The 22,722-nt window shown below is 35.5% G+C and overlaps 1 protein-coding gene across 1 annotated transcript in view; it reads right to left on the reverse strand.

Annotated features, from left to right (window-relative positions):
* GALNT13 (polypeptide N-acetylgalactosaminyltransferase 13) overlaps positions 1–22,722 on the reverse strand; it is a 636,905-nt gene that overhangs the window by 176,893 nt on the left and 437,290 nt on the right. The window contains exon 9 of the mRNA XM_068968207.1: positions 2,563–2,743. Within this exon, the coding sequence (XP_068824308.1) occupies positions 2,563–2,743 (181 nt within the window). The remainder of the gene's footprint in view (positions 1–2,562; positions 2,744–22,722) is intronic.

The raw sequence follows: 22,722 nt of genomic DNA on the forward strand, positions 1-22,722 counted from the left end.
CTTGTGAAAAACAGAAACCCCATGATTTTAGATGATAGCAAAGAAATTTATGATTTGAAGAGTCACAGAAACCATCAGTAATGACAAAAATAGTTACCCATTCAAAAAAGGCTTTCCATCATACAAATAACAGATTCCTGACTTCCTCAGTACAACCTATTTTATGTTTTTGCATGATCTGAAAACTGCCTAGGGCTAGAATTGTTTATAGTCATCCAACTCTAGTTTCCAGCTTACTTCCCATCTTCCTTTTCCACTGAGAAGCAATTTATTGTTTCAGATTTGTGATTTTCTCTCTTTGCCCAGATAGAGCAGGCAGGTTCCACACTCGGCAATGCTGTCTCTGAGACATACAAAAGCATAAATGCCCCTAAGAAAATTCCCAGATATTTTTCAGCATATAACTCAAAAGTCCTTTTATTGCTTTCCAAAGTACCTTTCTGGGCTTAAATGAGCCAATTTTATAAGAATAAACCTTCCAAATGATATTTATTGTAATGAAAAAACTACATTTTCCAGAATATACAAACAGTCCCTGTTGAGCAGCAAGTCATTAGTTCCAGATAGCAGGCATTCTTTTTCACCTTTAAACTCTGAAGCTTGTCATTTCACTACATTATGAGAAATGGTTCTACCATTTATCTGCCTTTTTCATTCAATGTGAAATTATACAAAAGACTAACACCTGGCTTCACAAATAATATTCATGAGTAAGTATAATACACATAGTTATAATTATTTGCAATTACTTATATTCCTGAATGTATATTGTATATAATCACACATCAATTTCTTTCTTCCATTACTTCTTTTTTCATGTTTGAGCTTACATATCTCTCAAGTAATGATTTGAATTCAAAAAGTATATCATCAAAAGAAAATGAAAGGTTATATAAATGTCACTGCTTTGCTGTGAATTTATATGCTCTCTCTTTGTGAGAGAGCTCAACTTTGTGAACATCTGGACTGGGTTTCTATTATTAACAAGAAACACATCTATATGAGAAATAGTGTTCCTGTCAATAGCTTCTTGACACAGGGGAGGATTAAAAACGTGTGAAGAAAGTCCTTCTCCTAATCACACATTTACACATGCACTGCCCCAATTTTTCTTTTCTACAGAGTAATACTGGATCTTAACAAGAAAGCTCATACTGCTCATTCTCTTCTTCATCTATGAAAGAAGGATTTTCACAGCTTCATATCTACTTTCAGAACCTGAGCATGTCAATTAGAACCCACACTGACTTTTCTAAACTTGTGATAGATGATAATGTAGAAAAGAGGTTGTGGGCATGGGTTTTTGTTGCTGTTCTTGCAGGCTACATAATAATGGCATTGATGACATAAGTCCTATCATAAACTATCAAAAATAGAACACAACAAATTATTTTACCAGTACAGCTGAATTCCTATTATATAATTTATGATTTGCTTTCTTTGTCTAGATTGGAGATCTTAAAGGCAACCCTGTCTTCCTCTTATTTGTATCTTCTCATAATGTTTCATTTTTTTTTACTTAAAAACAGTGTGATATCTCAGAGTTTGGTTTTTCTTTTATAAAATATGGCTGTTGGAGATATTCTAGAAAATTTTAAAGAATGAAATCACTCATAATAACATCATCCAGTAATGCAATTTTTTCACAATGATTTATTTTTTTCTCTTTTAACAGGTTTTCAATTTTTCTCTTAATATTTTAATTATTTGTTTTCTTTTAAAATTTGTTTTCAATCAATTTTGAAAAATAAATATAGATTATAAAGAAAATTTATAATATATAGAAATTGATAAATAATATAATGTTATATTATAATTAATATAATAATTAAAGAAATAATGAAATTACTCATAACCTCACTACTCAGTGATATCATACATTTACTTCTATTTCCATATCTATCCTACTCTGTAACTAAAGTAGGATGCTATATTATTGTCACATATTATTGCTTTTTCACATATATAGATGAGTAATTTACTGTTATTAATTATTCTTTAAAGTAGGTCTTATATCTGCATACTTTTCCATCTTGTTCCTGTGGGAAATCACTCATTCTCTCCCTACTCAGGTATTTAAGAAAATAAGGCAGAAAAAAATCTCTGTAACAACATTAAAAACAAACAAAAACATTAAAAACATTTCTTACCAACCCAGTCAGCATTATGTGTGAAACATAGAAATAAAGACTTCTCTTAAATTTTTTCTCTTAAATTGAACTGATACATGTTAATTAAATTTGGATCTCCCTGTATATTGCTTGCTTCGTTGTTGTTTTTTTGTTTTTTTTTTGTTTGTTTTTTTTTAGCATAATACTTGTACTCATAAAGAAACAAACGAGAAAAGAACGTTCAGGCATTTGCGACAACACTAGACTCTCTCATTTTAGATCAAAATTCACCTCACAGGACAACTTTTCAAACACAATCTTCTACAATATTACAGTGATAAACAATACCTTATTTAAAGGAGTGGAATAACAGCAATAATGAAACATATAACCAGCATTCTTAAAACTTAGTTTTCCCCTGCAGAAGAAGAAAGATGTCAGAATGCCTTACCTGGGGATATGATATAGAAGAAATCTTTAAATTCATCCATCCAGACTTCTGCCAGTCTCCTGTTGTTCTTGTTGATGACATGACCAGTGCCACCAGGGAATGTGTAGGGAGTTGCCTTCCGAAAAACGTGACCAACGTGGGAACAAGTCACAATCTCCAATGAGCCTCCACACTGCCAAATCTAGAAAAGAGAGCAATCGCATAATAATCATTGTAGATAATGCAATAATACCATCTGAGAAGCAACTGAGACTAAGTTAAGGCCAAATCTTCAGATTTTATGTGGTTGAAACAAACATCACATGAATATAAGATGTAGAACTAGAACACTTGGGTTTGGAAAAGGCTTCTAATTTGGAAGATTTGATATATTTCAATATTTTAGTATTGGAATTGAGGAAGTAAGATGGAATTATTTTCACATGCCTTTATTAGACTACCAAATTTTTAGTTTGGTATTAGAGTTAACCTAATTTCTATTTAATACATATTTAATACTCAAAATTTTCTAATAAGTGAATTAGTACATGATGAGTGCCATGCTCAGTAACTGAATTTGATTTGGAGAAAATCAATTTATTGTACCCAACCATCTGGAATTCTAAATAACTATTTTCAGCTGTCCATATCCCCTGTATCTTTGACTAAGTTTTTGTTAAAACATGTAAGTATCCTTTATATCTGTTCAACATGTATGCAACCTTTAAAGTCCAGTCCTAAGATCATTTCTTTTAGGAAGCTCTGTGGGGATAGTTAGTATTGTGTGACTTTTGTAATTTAAACACACTTGTATTGAGTGTATTATAATGTATTTTAAACAACTGTTTACTTCACTATTGCTTCATTAAAACTACAAACTGTTGAAAGACAAATACCATATATTTCTTGGTATCCTGGATTTACTTTTCAGTTGAGGCTAGGTATTAAGTATACATAAAACCATTCTTTCTTTGTTGTTAAAGTGTCTAATGGTTTATGATGTTTATCTTTTTTGTGAATTGTACATTTTATCATTAAAATTCATATTTGTTTAATTTAAAATAAATTTTAAAACATTTATTTCTATAAAATTATATAGCCATAGATTACAATAGTGTGTTTGTTACATATATTCATATATATATAGATATATATGCACTAGTCATTTATTCATACCAATAAATAAAACTCATAATTATTGCTATTTTTAATTGGAAAGACTTGATTTTATGCTGTAAATAACATTATTCTTATTTTGAAAGAAAAAGTTTTCTCCTATAGATCCCTCAAATAATATTCATCTTATTTTTGTGTGCGGTGTTAGAAAGTGATCTAGTTTCATTCTTTTACAAGTGGTTGACCAGTTTTCCCAGCACCACTTGTTAAAGAGATTGTCTTTACTCCATTGTATATTCTTGCCTCCTTTGTCAAAGATAAGGTGTCCATATGTGTGTGGATTTATCTCTGGGCTTTCTATTTTGTTCCATTGATCTATATGTCTGTCTTTGTGCCAGTACCATACTGTTTTGATGACTGTGGCTTTGTAGTAGAGCCTGAAGTCAGGCAAGTTGATTCCTCCAGTTCCATTCTTCTTTCTCAAGATTGCTTTGGCTATTCGAGGTTTTTTGTATTTCCATACAAATCTTGAAATTATTTGTTCTAGTTCTGTGAAAAATATGGCTGGTAGCTTGATAGGGATTGCGTTGAATTTGTAAATTGCTTTGGGTAGTATACTCATTTTCACTATATTGATTCTTCCAATATAGATCACTTTCTAACACCGCACACAAAAATAAACTCAAAATGGATTAAAGATCTAAATGTAAGACCAGAAACTATAAAACTCCTAGAGGAGAATATAGGCAAAACACTCTCAGACATAAATCACAGCAGGATCCTCTATGATCCACCTCCCAGAATTCTGGAAATAAAAGCAAAAATAAACAAATGGGATCTAATTAAAATTAAAAGCTTCTGCACAACAAAGGAAACTATAAGCAAGGTGAAAAGACAGCCTTCTGAATGGGAGAAAATAATAGCAAATGAAGCAACTGACAAACAACTAATCTCAAAAATATACAAGCAACTTATGCAGCTCAATTCCAGAAAAATAAACGACCCAATCAAAAAATGGGCCAAAGAACTAAATAGACATTTCTCCAAAGAAGACATACGGATGGCTAACAAACACATGAAAAGATGCTCAACATCACTCATTATCAGAGAAATGCAAATCAAAACCACAATGAGGTACCACTTCACACCAGTCAGAATGGCTGCGATCCAAAAATCTGCAAGCAACAAATGCTGGAGAGGGTGTGGAGAAAAGGGAACCCTCCAACACTGTTGGTGGGAATGCAAACTAGTACAGCCACTATGGAGAACAGTGTGGAGATTCCTTAAAAAATTGCAAATAGAACTACCTTATGACCCAGCAATCCCACTGCTGGGTATACACACCGAGGAAACCAGAATTGAAAGAGACACATGTACCCCAATGTTCATCGCAGCACTGTTTATAATAGCCAGGACATGGAAACAACCTAGATGTCCATCAGCAGATGAATGGATAAGGAAGCTTTGGTACATATACACAATGGAGTATTACTCAGCCGTTAAAAAGAATTCATTTGAATCAGTTCTGATGAGATGGATGAAACTGGAGCCGATTATACAGAGTGAAGTAAGCCAGAAAGAAAAACACCAATACAGTATACTAACACATATATATGGAATTTAGAAAGATGGCAATGACGACCCTGTATGCAAGACAGGAAAAAAAGACACAGCTGTGTATAACGGACTTTTGGACTCAGAGAGAGAGGGAGAGGGCGGGATGATTTGGGAGAATGGCATTGAAACATGTATACTATCATGTAAGAATTGAATCGCCAGTCTATGTCTGACGCAGGATACAGCATGCTTGGGGCTGGTGCATGGGGATGACCCACAGAGATGTTATGGGGAGGGAGGTGGGAGGGGGTTTCATGTTTGGGAACACATGTAAGAATTAAAGATTTTAAAATTTAATTAAAAAAAAAAAAAAAGAAAACGCCACATTGATAAAGTAATGGCTGAAAACATAATTAAAATTAGACTTGTACTTTAAAAAAAATAAATAAATAAATAAATAAATAAATAAAATTTTCTTTCTTACTGAAAAAAAAAAAAAAAAGAAGAGGGTGGCTATTGGTCTTGGGTATCAGTAGAAGACATTTAATATTTCTAGAAAAAAAGATAATTAAATCATACTAATCAATAATTGCACACTACATGCACAATCTATTTTTCTCATTTTTTAATTGTTTAAGCAGGAAAACAACAGAATGGGGAAGACTAGAGATCTCTTCAAGAAAAGTAGAGATACTAAGGGAACATTTCATGCAAAGATGGGCTCGATAAAGGACAGAAATGGTATGGACCTAACAGAAGCAGAAATATTAAGAAGAGGTGGCAAGAATACACGGAAGAACTGTACAAATAAGATCTTCATGACCAAGATAATCAATCACAATGGTATGATCACTCACCTAGAGCCAGACATCCTGGAATGAGAAGTCAAGTGGGCCTTAGAAAGCATCACTACGAACAAAGCTAGTGGAAGTGATGGAATTCCAGTTGAGCTGTTTCAAATCCTGAAAGATCATGCTGTGAAAGTGCTGCACTCAATATGCCAGCAAATTTGGAAAACTCAGCAGTGGCCACAGGACTGGAAAAAGTCAGTTTTCATTCCAATCCCAAAAAAAGGCAATACCAAAGAATGCTCAAACTACCACACAATTGCACTCATCTCACACTCTAGTAAAGTAATTCTCCAAGCCAGGCTTCAGCAATACATGAACCGTGAACTTCCAGATGTTCAAGCTGGTTTTAGAAAAAGCAGAGGAACCAGAGTTCAAATTGCCAACATCCAGTGGATCATAGAAAAAGCAAGAGAGTTCCAGAAAAACATCTATTTCTGCTTTACTGACCACGCCAAAGCCTTTGACTGTGTGGATCACAATAAACTGTGGAAAATTCTGAAAGAGATGGGAATACCAGACCACCTGACCTGCCTCTTGAGAAACCTATATGCAGGTCAGGAGGCAACAGTTAGAACTGGACATGGAACAACCGACTGGTTCCAAATAGGAAAAGGAGTACGTCAAGGCTGTATATTGTCACCCTGCTTATTTAACTTATATGCAGAGTACATCATGAGAAATGCTGGGCTGGAAGAAGCACAAGCTGGAATCAAGATTGCCGGGAGAAATATCAATAACCTCAGATGTGCAGATGGCACCACCCTTATGGCAGAAAGTGAAGAGGAACTAAAAAGCTTCTTGATGAAAGTGAAAGAGGAGAGTGAACAAGTTGGCTTAAAGCTCAACATTCAGAAAACGAAGATCATGGCATCTGGTCCCATCATTTCATGGGAAATAGATGGGGAATCAGTGTAAACAGTGTCAGACTTTATTTTTGGGGGCTCCAAAATCACTGCAGATGGTGACTGTAGCCATGAAATTAAAAGACGCTTACCCCTTGGAAGAAAAGTTATGACCAACCTAGATAGCACATTCAAAAGCAGAGACATCACTTTGCCAACAAAGGTCCGTCTAGTCAAGACTATGGTTTTTCCTCTGGTCATGTATGGATGTGAGAGTTGGACTGTGAAGAAGGCTGAGCACTGAAGGATTGATGCTTTTGAACTGTGGTGTTTGAGAAGACTCCTGAGAGTCCCTTGGACTGCAAGGAGATCCAACCAGTCCATTCTGAAGGAGATCAGCCCTGGGTGTTCTTTGGAAGGAATGCTGCTAAAGCTGAAACTCTAGTACTTTGGCCATCTGATGGGAAGAGTTGCCTCATTGGAAAAGACTTTGATGCTGGGAGGGATTTGGGGCAGGAGGAGAAGGGGACGACAGAGGATGAGATGGTTAGCTGGCATCACCGACTCAATGGACATGAGTTTAAGTGAACTCAGGGTGTTGGTGATGGACAGAAAGGCCTGGCATTCTGTGATTCATGGGGTCACAAAGAGTTGGCTGCAACTGAACTAAAATGAAGCAGTGTCTTGCTAATAGAAAATATGTTCCAACCCAACACTGAAATGATGGGCAATATTAAAGAGGAATGGAGTTCACCACTCTCCTAGAAAGACAGGATAGTTCTTTCTTAAATAATCAAATTACTTAACTGATCAGAAACCTTCTCATCTTTCTAGCAAAAAGTCTATATACTTTCTTTTAATTACACACACCTCTTTATATTCTTCCTTTCTCCTAAAATGGAGAAACTTGGTTCCTCTCCTATCAAAGACAAATCAATACTTGTATGTCAGTCTAGGGCATATCCTTTAAGTCTGTCTTAACTACTGGTTTAGTCCTCCCTTTGATTTTCTCCTGAAATATCAATTACTTTCCTCATTATTAGCTTATGCCTACCCTTGTGTAGTATCTTCTAAAACCTATCTTTCAAGTACATTTAAAAGAGATAAACAAACTAAAAATTATAAAAGACAACAAAAATTCACCCCTTTATATTTGCATCCAGCATATCTTTTTTTTGTTTCCCTTCACTGTAATTAATATAAAAATTTTATAGATATATATTATATCCTTTTTGATTTTCATCCATTTTCCTACTCATTTATGAATTGCTGTTTATCTCTGTAGTTCCACAAAATTGCCATAATGAAACTCACAATTTTTTCCTTTGATGAATACTTAGCAGCCTCCTTTCTTGGATTCTCTTGCTTTCCATCCTACTATGTCACTATTTATACATTTTTACTCTAAATTTCTATTTAAATGTTGGCATTACTCTTTATTTGCTATCTCAGTGGTCTTATTTGTTATTACTTTATGTATGATCTGAATACTCAAAACCTGAACAGTAACATCTTAGCCCAAACTTATCTTGTGCAATCCAGACTTGTGTATCCAAACATCTACTTGATACCTCCTTTTGCAAGACTCAGAGCCATCCAATTAAATGTATCTGAAGTGGAATTGTTGATAAATCTCTACCTGTCAACCAGGTCTTATTTTCTTTCAGTTTTTTTGTTTCTTTAAACCATCAATAAATGGAGCCACTATTCACCAGGTAGTCAATCAAAAATAAAAAATAAAAAAAGACAGCCTAACTCCCCTTCTCTCCTTCCCCCACCCCCCAAGATATCCCTAGAAGTCATCACTGATTTCTTTTTTTTTTCTTTCATCACTTATGTTTCATCCATTAACAAATTCTGGTGGTGTTATCTATAAAATAATTCTCAACATATCCATCTCTGTCTCTACTGCCATCCTGCTTGTCCTAATCATAAACAAGTCTTGTCAGTCAACTGCAATAGACTTGTCTTTCCTCTTTCACTATTGCTGTTCCATAATTTTCTTTGTGCTGAAAAATCAGTGGTCTTTAAAAATTTTAATCTTGTCATTTTATTCCCCTGCTTTAATCCTTCAATGTTTTTTCATTGCACTGTGAATTAAATCAAAGCTTTAAGCTGAACATTACTAGTATTTTTAATAACTGAAAGTGACCAGAAATATATAGAATCTGTTCTAAATGACATCAGATTAGACAGGAATATTCTTCAGAGCATGATGCAACAATTGGAGGAAAAAAATAACATTTTAAGTTTGTTTACTCACTAAAATTCAGACTATGCATTAAACTGTTGCAAACCAACCAGTGATTTACAGCTATTCTCAGGGTTCCCAATTTCTCTTTTTGCAAATATTGGATTAGCAGTGTGGTTGTATGAGGGCACTTATTTCTACTCTGCCACTTCTTGGTCTTACCCTGGTTCTGTAGTATTATGGTTTCTATGCCCTGAGCATGCACACAGAAAGGGAAAACATCTAGTCTGAAATCCTTTAGAAGTAGATTTCCAGGGTTCTCACTCATAACATGAAAGTGCTGACTTTAGGTGATCCTCTAACTTGCATTAAGACTTTGTGTGTCCATGTATAGGCATAACGCAGTAATGCCAAAGCTGAAACTCCAATACTTTGGCCACCTGATGCAAAGAGTTGACTCACTGGAAAAGATCCTGATGCTGGGAAAGATTGAAGGCAGAAGAAGAGGAAGACAGAGAATGAGACAGTTGGATGCCATCACCAACTCAATGGTTTGAGTAACATGAGTTTGAATAAACTCCAGGAGAGGGAGGCCTGGCATGCTGCAGTCCACGGGGTCACAAAGAGTCAGACACGACTGAGCCACTGAACTGAACTAAATGCAATAATGACTGTTGATTTACAAGACAGAAGGAAAACTTGTCCCTGATGTGGATTCTCACAGATGGAGGCAGCTTTCTGTAGTATATTTGAGAGAGACAAGAGAAGTAGAAGTAACTGTTCCATACTCAGTGAATATTGGCCTGTTTTGCTTGTGGGTCATACTCTACTGACTCCTAGAATAAAGTGCATACTTTTCCCATTGCCATCTGTGCTCAAAGAATGTGTAGATAAGTATTAATATTGCAATTCCTAAGTATAAAGCATCTCTCCCATACTTGCATGTAAATAAAAAGATCAAGGTAGAAAGCATAACATCATGCATTAGTTAAGCTGATATCTGACTATGGTAATCCCCAGTTAGTTTACATAAAAACAAAATATTTAACTGACCAGTTACCAAGTACTCAGTAGACATTTGGGTAATATGAAATAATTAAAAAAAAAAAAACAGTTTCCAGAAAACTATATGATTAAAAATTAAAGTGGAGAAAATTCCAGCTGAGTGGAGTCCTTAATGACTATGATAATTTCCCTTAGTGCATCTTCAATAAATACTTGGGAAGGATGGAAGAAAGAAAAGAAAGAAGAAAAAACAAAGAAAGAGTGTGACACAGTCATTAAGAACTTGGGCTTAGAAATAAGCAAAAATAATTTTCTAGTGGCTGTCTTACTATCTGTGTACACTTTTGAAGATTATTTATGTCTTCAAGACTTTAATGTTCCCATTAGAAAATAGGGATAATAATAACTACTTCCTAAGACCTCAATGAGATTGTGCTTATTAAGCACCATACCTGATACTTCATATGGGAAAAAATAAAATGTTATTTGTGTAGTACTTTCATTGTTGTTGCTATCAAGGAAAACCAAAATCTGTAGATTAGCTGATTCTTTCTTCTTAAAAAAAATAAATTTTGGTGAATTTTGCCTCTTTTTAGAACTGTACTATCAATGTTTAGGGGTTTAGGTGAGGAGTTTAAAAGAATAGCCAATTAGTTTCCAATTAGAATACTGAATTTTGTTCTCTGAAATTATTTACAACATCTAAACAAACAATTTAAACTAAATAAAACATGATGTATCATCCACACGAATATGTGATGCATGAATTGTTTTGTACCATTGAACATATCTGATTGTTATTTCCTCAGCTTCCAAAAGATTAATATTTGTGCATTACCTATCTCAAAGAAATTTGACCATGTGTAAAACACAAACTGTCCTTTTATGCACAGAGGATTGAAGCTAGCTGGTTACTTACCTTCATTCCAATTTTTTTTTATGAGATTCTGATGATGGAGAAGGTTATTAATGAAAATGTAAAATACCCATTGCTCATTTGATAGTGTACCTGATTTTCTTCCCCTAGATAGAAGACAATTAACTAACATACATTACTCTTTTCATGTTTTTTGGCACCTACATCAATGACATTTTAATTAAGGTTCATAAACTTCACAAGCTCCAATTTAGCAATCACAGTTCTAGTGCTACTATTGTTTCTAATTTTATAGGCTGTTGTGCCAAATTCATGCAGCTGCTTGTTTTTATACAATCTTTATCCCCCCTACCCCTCAACCCACACATATACTATCTATCACTGGTACAAAGTCATTGTTTAATATGGACTTAATCACAACCACCACAACATACATGAAGGACACACAGCACAATGGTTAGGAGTGTGTAGGCTCTAGTTCCCGACATTGTATCCCCGCTCGGACATCCACTAGCTGGGTGAAGCCATCTTTTTGTGCTTTGATTTCAGGTAATAAAATGAGACTTGAAGAATCTACCCCAGAGTATGTTGTGAGGAGCAAGGGAAGCAGCACATATAACAATACTAAACTATTATGTGAAAATGAATTTGAATAAAGCAAAAGGGGAGATTTATAAAGGGATTATTATAATCATCTAGAAAAGAGGTGAGAATGACTTGGACCAGAGTGATGATGGCAAGGGAAACAGAGAAATTCAATAATCTGACATGATTTGGGGGATTAAAATTAAGAATTAATGTATGTGCTTTCTCTTATGTATCATGTCCTCTCTAATAAACTTATTTCATATATATTTTCTTCCAGTAAACAGTTCTTAACTATACTATCGTTCATTGCTCTCCATTTTCACTGATTTATAACATTTACTACTTATATCATCCCACTCTGCCTCATTTAGCTCTTCTGTATACTTTTGCATCTTGATAAATATTTGTGTATGTGTGTGCATGTATATTTCAGTGTATGTATATTGATATAAATACATTATATATATATATATATATATATATATATATACACACACACACATACATACACACACACACACACACATACATGGTGGCTCAGCTGGTAAAGAATCTGCCCACAATGCAGGAGACCCCAGTTTGATTCCTGGGTTGGGAAGATACACTGGAGAAAGGATAGGCTACTCACTCCAGTTTTCTTGGGCTTCCCTGGTGACTCAGCTGGTAAAGAATCCACCTGCAATGTGGGAGACCCAGGTTCAATCCCTGGCTTGGTAAGATCCCCTGGAGAAGGGAATGGCTATCCACGCCAGTATTCTGGCCTGGAGAATTCCATGGAAGATATAGTCCATGGGGTCGCAAAAGGTCAGATACAACTGAGAGACTTTCACTTTCATATACATATATACATATATATATATGAAATATATATATATAGCTTTCCTTGTGGCTCAGATGGGAAAGAATCTGCCTGTAATACAGAAGACCTAGGTTCAATCTCTGGGTTGGGAAGATCCCCTGGAGGAGGGCATGACAACCCACTCCAGTATTCCTGCCTGTAGAATCCCCATGGACAGAGGAGTCTGGTGGGTTATAGCCCATGGGGTCACAAAGAGTTGAATACAACTGAGAAACTAAGCACGGCATATATATAAACACACACACACACATATATATATTATATATATATTAATCTTATCTCCCAACCATATAATTATCTCTTTGATAAAAAAAACACACATTTCACTTTATGAAACTGAACTTCAGCATCACATGAAAGTCCTTTATGAAACTGAGTATCATCATCACATTTCACTTTATGTAAATCAGTGTTTTGCAAAGTTTAAAAATGCTTAAAATATTGGTTCTCAATATATATATTCACTGATTATATATATATATATTTAAGCTTCCTTTGTGGCTCAGATGGGAAAGATTTGGCCTGCAATGTGGGAGACCTAGGTTCGATCCCTGAATTGGGGAGATCCTATGGAGAAGGGCATGGCAACCCACTCTAGTATTCCTGCCTGGAGAATCCCCATGGACAGAGGAGCCTGGCAGTGGGTTACAGTCCATGGGGTCACAAAGAGTCAGACACGACTAAGCGACTAAGCAAAATATATATATTTACATGTATATATACAAAATATATATATTAATCTTATCTCCCCAACCACATAATTATCTCTTAGAGAAAAAAATCACACATTTCACTTAATGAAACTGAACTTCAGCATCAAATGAAAGTTATTTTATGAAATTGAGTGTCATCATCACATACTTCACTTTATGTAAATGGTATAATTCACATGGTTGGAAAAAAATCACAACTTAAATATACTGCTATATCGGTGTTTTACAAAGTTTAAAAATGCTTAAAATATTGGTTCTCGATATATATTACTGATAGATTAATATTGATATAGGGAAACTTGGAAAATTACATAGTATACACAAATGTGTGTCTATTTTAAAGTGGATTTAGGGACACAAGTTCTTATTTTCTTACTTCTGGCAAAAGGACAATTGAAACAAGATATTATGACTCAGTTTTCACCTATCACTCTATAGTCATTGTTTGTATCAAATAATCCCTGTCAGCACTTCAACTCTCTACTTTGTTTATTCATATTCAAGTAGACTGATGACAAATCCTTTCATTTTTATAATTGAAGCAAAGTCTAAAAGAGCTTTCAGTATGATCCTGAAGGCACTGTGATCCTTGATAAGTCTGCATAAACACAAGAGGCATGCAAGTCATTATTCAAAAGGGGCAGACAGAAGGGGCTCTGTAAGCATTTTCTATTTCATTCATGACAAGAATCTTGTAAGCTATTCTTCATAGTCATTTTGATTTGGATAAATGTCTCATTTAATTGGTTGGTTTGTCTCTTAACCTAGTTTTCAGTTCACAGTTTATGGTCTGAAAGAGGTTTCCAGAGCTCAAGTCACATCCTGATATTATCATCATATCTCAAGATGAAGACTTGTATATCAAGCTGCTGTGGCCTTTAAAGTACTCACTTGAGTTGCCAGAGATCACTGATTCAACATGTATAATGCATCTATCAGAATCATTTTTATGCAAAAGAAAGCATCAGATTTAAAATTGTAAAGCCAGATTCTGAACTTAAACAAAAACTGATTGTAGAATGTGAAACAAGTCAATCTTGATAGTCCTCGGAAAATTCACGTGTAAAAGAAGAGGAAGAGAGGTTGATAATGACTAAGTTTTCTTTTGGAGTTATAGCATTCAGACCAATCTCCTTATATGGAGCAAATGACACTTTTAGAGACCAGATTTTTAGATGGGAAGGATAAAACTATCATTTTCCTCTTTAGGGTGAGCTTACTTTACCTTAGCTGTCTTAGAAGTATATGGTAAAGACACTTTTCTCAGGATAGCAGAAAGTCTGAGTTTATAAAACTTATTATGAGGCAATCAATGTGTTTTCTCCTCTCAAATTTGATAATTCTATTTTAGAAATGTCACAGATGTTATAAAGACAAAGAAAACCACCAAATCAGTTTCAATCTCCAGAGGTTTTCAAGAAATATCCAAATATTAGAGCAATTTGTTTGAAGATTTTATTTTCACCTTGGTATGAGATGTAGAAAATTCTAATCTGAACCTATACTATTTCATGGAGAAGGCAATGGCAGCCCACTCCAGTACTCTTGCCTAGAAAATCCCATGGACGGAGGAACCTGGTAGGCTGCAGTCCATGGGGTCACTAAGAGTCGGACATGACTGAGCGACTTCACTTTCACTTTTCACTTTCACTTTTCACTTTCATGAATTGGAGAAGGAAATGGCAATCCACTCCAGTGTTCTTGCCTGGAGAATCCCAGGGATGGGGGAGACTGGTGGGCTGCTGTCTATGGGGTTGCACAGAGATGGACACGACTGAAGTGACTTAGCAGCAGCAGCATACTATTTCATATTGGTTCTAAAACAATCTATTTATCAACTACTTTCCTTTATATTTTGTATCTTAAATTAGAACTGAACTTCCTGAAAGTCCCAAATTCAAAATGAACCTCGTATACCTACTCACTTCATACAGGACATAACACATTAATCCTGAAATGACTTTCCTAAAGGGAAATCTCCCAAACGAGTTTATCTTTTTCCTTTGCCAAAGACTTAGCAAGTGACTCTTGGGGGCTAAGGGGCAGGGGATGAGGCACAAGGAAGGGAGAGAAGGAAAATAGAGCAGAAGCTTGAAAAGGTGTCCTTATCCTGGGTGTGACTAGAAGTGGAGGAACTGTTCTGAAAAGGAACTAGGCAGTCTATGTATGAACCACTGTGTATCACAAGTATAATGAGGTAGCTGTGGTCATAGATGGAGTCCTTTTAACCTTGGCTCCCATTCTTCACAAACACAAGCACCCATTCTCAGCAGTTAACATGAAGAGAGACGATACCTTTAAAGCACACATGCCAACATTTTATAACATAAATTCTACTATTACTTCTTGCCTCTCAACAACTTTCTTCACCTCAGAGCATTCTGACCTTCAGAATTACACATCATGGCCACTGAACTTTCTAGCATTAGGAGAACTGTCACTTGTCATTATCCCACATCCTATCGGGATTGCTGATATTACAGAAATTCTCAATTCTCCTTTAGATCAACAGAGCAACACATTGTCTTGATTATGTTATAGCAAATTTTCCAATTGCTGCTCAAATGACTTGTGAATACAGCAGGCAAGAAATGAAGAACATCAAGTAGCCTACCAGATATTGAAAATCTTATGTAATCTAAGGTGGTTTTGCTTAAGAAAATTAGTACCAAAGTTTTCATATTTGCAAAAAAAAGTATTGCTTTTCTATTAGCATAGATGGTTGCAAGCAGATAATTCATGAGAAAAAAAAAAGAGTATAAGAGATATGTGATACAGTGATACTTTTTCATCTTTAAAATAATCAATAATCTTAAAGTTTGATAATAATGGAGGTTATGTAATATTTAGTGCTTTGAAGGGGACTAAGAAAAATCTAGAATTACTGGAACTTATGCTTTTCTCATGGTATAATTAACCCTACAAATAAATTTCAACTGTGAAAAATTGCATAGAGATGAGATTTTTAAGAACTAGATGGAAAGGTCTGTGATTATTAAATGAGGTTTGGGTCATATATTCTACATTTTACATTGCTGTCCTCCCATGTCTGATGATCTGACTGCCTGTCAGTTATCAGTAACATCTGCTGCTAGCAGTCACAGAGCAGCTCATGACAGCTGTGTGATCCTGCCCTAGAATTCATGCCAGAACAGTCACCTCTGAATATCAGTAGACCACCTGGGCATCCAGCTACAGTGTGTAACATCTCCTGCTCTTTCATGAATGCCAGAGATACAGAAAAAGAACTTGGATGCAGAAGGCAAAGAAAACCTGGTATCTCCAAAAAGAGTCATCTCTCAGTTACTGAATTTCTACATCTGTAAACCATCCACCTCCCCTGACTGCAGTTATAACATTTTAGTTTAAATGAACCTCCTGTATAACTTTCAAAGTGGTCAAGCTTTTTCAAATGGAAGGCCTGTGATCAGTATGAGGCAAGGGAATGACCTCTCAATTCTCAAGCTGTTTCCCTCAGGACTTGGCTGGCATCTACTGAGCAAATATTTACTAGCCATTGACTTTGTGTCAAGCACCATGCTGGACTCTTGGGCATGGAGAAAGAATAATAAAACATGGTTCTTTATCTTCAAATAGTTCACAGGCCAGTCTAGTTTTCTGAGTGTAAGAACCAGGCATATTAAGGTCCAGTCATCAGCTTGCATTTGACAGTTGAAGAGCAGTCTCCCATGCCAACAAGAAAAGGATTGTCTTAAGAGGTACTCCCTCTAACCATAATCCCTTCGTGGACAGAATTTTCTTTTCCTGGTCTTTAATCATCTGGAGACATCCTGTTTCATATTAAGGACCTGAGATTTTCAGACAGTTATAAGTTCTGCTGCAGATAAAGAAACAGAATGTGTCCCTTTCTTTTCCTAGGGAACACCTATAAAACTCTAATGCCATGAATGGAAAACTATGATTCTCTTACATAAATCACCTTACAGATATCTTTTTATTTGTTGCAAAATTTTTAGTCAGATAAATGTGAAACATATAAAAATATTCATATAAAATAAAATATGAAGCACTCATTACAAATACTCACAAAACCCACTGTGATGGGAAGTCATACTCTACTTTGACAGTTTTTGATTTTTTAAAAATAAATTGGTAGTGGGCAATGTAGGTTACATTATACTTGAGAAGATGAATTAAGAAGGAAACATGAAATAGCAACCCTTAGACTATTACTTGGCTTACTTATTAGTCACAAACCAGAAGAAGATGGCATGTGATTTATTTCTCCAGATCTGATGCTGAAAGCACAGTGAAGATAATTTCCTCATCTCTGTTTCATTAAAATTGCAACATGTCATTCTTGTGACATTTAAAGGTTGTTTCATAGAGAACATCAATGCTCATTCAGGTGCTTGCTGAAGAAGCTGTGTTTAATCCCAAATTTTCTCCTCTTACCAAGCTTCCAATATCAACCCCATCCTCTCTGTAGATAATCTTTTGCTTTCCACTCTTCTTAAGCTCAAAGAAGCTGACCCAACTTACTATTCATTTCTACCTTGAAATATCTCTTATAGCCTTAGTTGTTTCTTTCTATTTTAGGAGGGAGAGTCAACTTTCCAAAGCTAAATCCTGCCCTTAAGACCTTGAACTCAGAGGAACACTAGACTGGGAGCAAAAGGTGTGGGTATGATGCTCAGCCCTGACAAGTTCTAGCTGCATGACCTACTTTCTTTGCAACTCAAAACCTTTAATTATAGAAAAACACAACAATACTCATTCACAGTGTTTTGGTAAGAACACAGCAAAACAATAAGCATAAAACTGTGTTGTAAACTAAAAAGTGGTACTTTACCATATTTAGAATATTCTTCCAGTATCTGTAGGCATTAATCTGATCAGTTGTTCCTTCCTCTTACTTCTTCACTATATCCTAGATTTTTAAATCCTATCAGCTTACATCTTACTTTATTTATGACAAAATAAGAATAACAAATATAAACTAATTACTTTGATCATATTTACCCTTTAAGTTACTATGCATTTTCTTCCCTAATTACTGTGAATCTTCTTTAAAAATTTTTTCTTTTCTCTATGTATCTTTACAATTCAATATTCTTGACATCTTATATTCTAATATTTTTCTTGATCCTATCATCTAAATTTGCACATGAAGCTTTTTATGAGCTTTCATAATTCTGTCTCACTTCTCTGCAACATTTGACACTGCTGACAATCACCATTACATTCTGTTCTTCTGATATATTTTTCTTCTTTCCTGACAGCTTTGATTTTGCATTCACTTTCTCTTTTTTTCTCTCACCCCTAAATGTATGCACTACCTAAGGACATGCTTTGCTATTCTGCCCTCTGTATTCACTTTTTTGGCAAATATCCATGCTCAAATACTTATTTAATTATAAGTTCTGTAAACCTAACTTTCAAATATGTCACCTTTCTTACACAATAATTAGCCTTTTACTCTGCAGCACATTTTCAATTTCCTCAGATATACCTTTAACTTTCTATGACCTTAGAGTCATAGAGTCTCTTCCTCAAAACTGAAAAGAAAGCTTGTAGGTCCTGGGGTCTTCTCTTGCAAAGTCAGAGAAATGCTCAAAGAGCACTAGATTTTCATCAGGTCTAATTATCACTCATCATTCCAGTGTTAGAGTGGACTGTTTTCTATATTCCTATCTTATTTCAGAAATTCCAAAAGTTCAGATAATTTCTCAAACCCAAATAAAAGAATAGAATATAAAGTTGTTTTACCAATTAAGGTGCAGAATGTAAAATCATAAGTAAAACTATAAGGCCCTACAGTCCAGTATAGGAAACTATATTCAATATCCTATGATAAACCATGATGGAAAAACATATAAAAAATGAATGTCTAATGTGCATAACTGAGTCACTATGCTGTACAACAGAGATTGATGTAACATTGGAAATCAACTATACTTCAATAAAAAATAAAATTAAAAAACAAATAAAATATAGGTTGACCAAATAAAATGGAGAAAATGTATAAGACCAAGACTGCATATTGCTGAACTATGGAAAAACAAAATGAGTAGAAAAGCGTAATAAAATCTTTGACAATGGAGGAACTCATGTAGAAACATGTTTTAGTATCCCGGCACATCATGGTGGCAACAGAGAAATGCTACACCACAATATTTATTTCAATTTTTGCATAGTTCTAGTATAAACCAGTGGTTAGTTTGATAATAAAATATTTTAAGAGTTTGTAATCAATCAAGTTCAAATTCCTGCAGATATAATGAAATCTATTAAGATGAATATATTTTTACAGGTAATTAAAAAATCTATTAAAAATCTCCAACTACCTTTTCAATGGCACTTAAAACTCAATCTTATTGATACTTAATATTCAAATTCTGAACAGTTGTATCAATCTTCCCTCAATATTATTTCACACCCTCAAAAGAATCATTGCTGGTATCTAGAACCAGTTATTGCCGAAATCATTCAGCGTTATTTAAATAAATCTCATAATTGGTTTCCTTTTAAATCTACATTTCTGGTTGACTAGAACAACAGTGAAATGATTGGTAGTCATGCACTTAAGACAGACATCACCAACAGTGACAGTATAATCATAGCTTAAGACATTGCACATTTACTTCAGTAGTTACCATAGAGACTTAAATTTGGCTCTTTAATACAAAGTACATGAATTTCATTTTGAATGCATTCATTTTGGTTAGCAAGGTGCACCAGCTTTCCTAGTTGAATGCACATATATAGGCACAACAATTTTGGAATTTTGTCCCAGAAATCTTAAGGGATCAAACATGCTGTTGCTGCTGCTGCTAAGTTGCTTCAGCCGTTTCCGACTCTGTGTGACCCCATAGATGGCAGCCCACCAGGCTCCCCGTCCCTGGGATTCTCCAGGCAAGAACACTGGAGTGGGTTGCCATTTCCTTCTCCAATTCATGAAAGTGAAAAGTGAAAGTGAAGTTGCTCAGTCATGTCCGACTCTTAGTGTCCCCATGGACTGCAGCCTGCCAGGCGCCTCCATCCATGGGATTTTCCAGGCAAGAGTACTGGAGTGGGGTGCCATTGCCTTCTCCAAGGGATCAAATATAGGTATATTTTAAATATATATATATATATATATATATATATATATATATATATATATATATTCAGTTCATGGAGTTTTTAATGGGTACTTCATTACTTCACATTTGAAGCCTAGTTTGGCAAATATATATATATATATATATATATATATATATATATATATTTAATGATTTAAGTTCAGTTCAGTCTCTCAGTCCTGTCCGACTCTGCAATCCCATGAATCGCAGCACACCAGGCCTCCCTGTACATCACCAACTCCCGGAGTTCACTCAAACTCAGGCCCATAGGGTCGGTGATGCCATCCAGCCATCTCATCCTCTGTCGTTCCCTTTTTCTCCTGCCCCTAATCCCTCAGGTAGTGATATTTTATTAAAGTAATTTTCAAGAGGGAAAACAAAAGGTAGGGGAACCAGATATTCTAGCCCAAACTTAGGTGTGGTTCACAGCACAAAGAAGGAATGTGCTGGGAGCCAGCGTGAGGAATCCCACCCATGACAAGGTCATGTGGCAGAGGCCTGATGGGCAAGGCGAGTCAAGCCTCAGGTTTTCCCCCTGGTATTTCCTGAGCATGTACCCCCAAAATAAAAATCTGCCTGCCTTGTACTCTTCCACTCTTCTGACACACTCTGGAAAAAGTTAACTTAGGGCATTTGAAAGGGTGTTTCAATCCAAAAACCCTCTGATGACTTTCTAGCCTGCCTGCAGAACTCGTACAGCTGTGCATGTGATTGTCTGCAGCCTCCAGACCTTGGGAGGCAAGGAAGCTTAAAACATCCTAGGAATGTAGGGGCTTCCGAGGAGTCAAAATCATTAGAATAGGACTGATTAAAGGCTTCATTTGTTGAACCAATACTTGCTGCCAAACTTTCATATCTTTTATTTGTAGATATAGTTGGTATATAGAAAAACAGGTAGTAGACCTGGTGTTAGCAACATTAGATCTTTGAGTTAAGTGCTTTGTTTGTTATAACCCATTGCACCTTTGTTCTACAGGAATGTAACTTTATTTAGTACTTTGAGGGTGATGCAGAGTAAAGAAGAAACACTTCAAGGGAAAAGGAGTTTTCTGGTTGATAGACAATTATTCAGGAAGAGAGCCATAAAAATGTTAACAGGCCTCTTGGCCATAAGATAATGTAAACCACCTGAGACCTTATGAGATATGCAAAAAGAAAGCCTGGTCTCAATGAGGGTCAAGACTGCTGCCCCTGCATAACTCTGCATATCCCATTATTTCTTTACGTACAACTTGGGGTATATAAGCTGATTTTGAAAATAAAGTCTTGAATCTTGCACCAATGCTGGGCTCCCCATGTCGTTCTTTTCTCCCCTTTTTTGGCTGAATTCCCATCTGGAGCGGGGAGGCTCACCATGTCTGCTTACTTGCCCTGGGTTCTAAGACCCATGCGAAAGGGAGCCTAAGGCGGGGCACTCTTCGATATTCAAGTGGGCGCCGGTGGCCTAACGTAGATGGTGCAAACCTCTTGTCTCGAGGTTTTATTGGTTTTCCTCATAAACCAAGTTATTCAGCATCTTTTTCTCCACCTAAATTTCCTACTATACTATTTCTTCCTAATCTAATCTTATATTTCTAAATAAATAAGTTTTCCTCACCTATCCGTCTCCCCTTCAAATCACCCTGGATCCACCGGGGCTGGACCCTGGCAGGAATGAACATAGTAGCAAAGTTCTGAGATTTCACTGATTTCAGGTCCCTGCTCCTCTCCCGCCCTCCTGTATATAAGACTTGAAATTTTAATTTATAAATTCTTCCCTGGTTATCTTAGATCATAGAAATTTTTCCTTTGAACCTAATAAGCTTTATATTTGCACCTTGAAATGATCCTAAACTATATTATACTCTCCAAACCTTCAATAAATTTAGGAGTGATCTATCTACAGATATACCATTCACAGTGTCTAGTGCAGGTCTAGGTATATAATTATTTATATTGATTGATGGGTAAAATGGGAGTAGATTGATACATAAGCATATAAAGGCAATCTAAAGTATAATGCAAACATTATTGGTGAATTAAAATTAAAACCAAACACATGGGAGAAAGAACCTTCTGATATCCATTACAATAATATATGTAAAATAATTCTATAAAGCACTATTCAAATGTAAAGCCTCATCAAAAAATAAACTCCCAGAGGAGTTTTGTTCATTTGAGGAACTATTGTTCTGAGAGAATAAACTGTTCCTAACTCTAAAAAAGGAAAGCTTTCCTTTTCCCAAAGCATTAGGATATTTGTGCTCTTACAGACTTGGCATGAGAGACGTGATACTCTTGCATTATGTTCCACAGTGAATGTGCTCTTTGCAAATCCTTGCAAAGCTGGATCCTTCCTGTCAGTTTGGTCTCAGCTAAAATGCTTCCTTAGAATGGGCTTCCTTGACCACTCCAAAATAATGCAATGCTCCACCTCTCACTGGATTTTCTTCAAAGCTCACCTTTATTTCAAATGAACAGACTACTTTTAATTTTTTTTCTGTTTGTTCATTTATCA

Source organism: Capricornis sumatraensis, chromosome 3, assembly GCF_032405125.1.
Source record: "Capricornis sumatraensis isolate serow.1 chromosome 3, serow.2, whole genome shotgun sequence".
Lineage (NCBI taxonomy): Eukaryota > Metazoa > Chordata > Mammalia > Artiodactyla > Bovidae > Capricornis > Capricornis sumatraensis.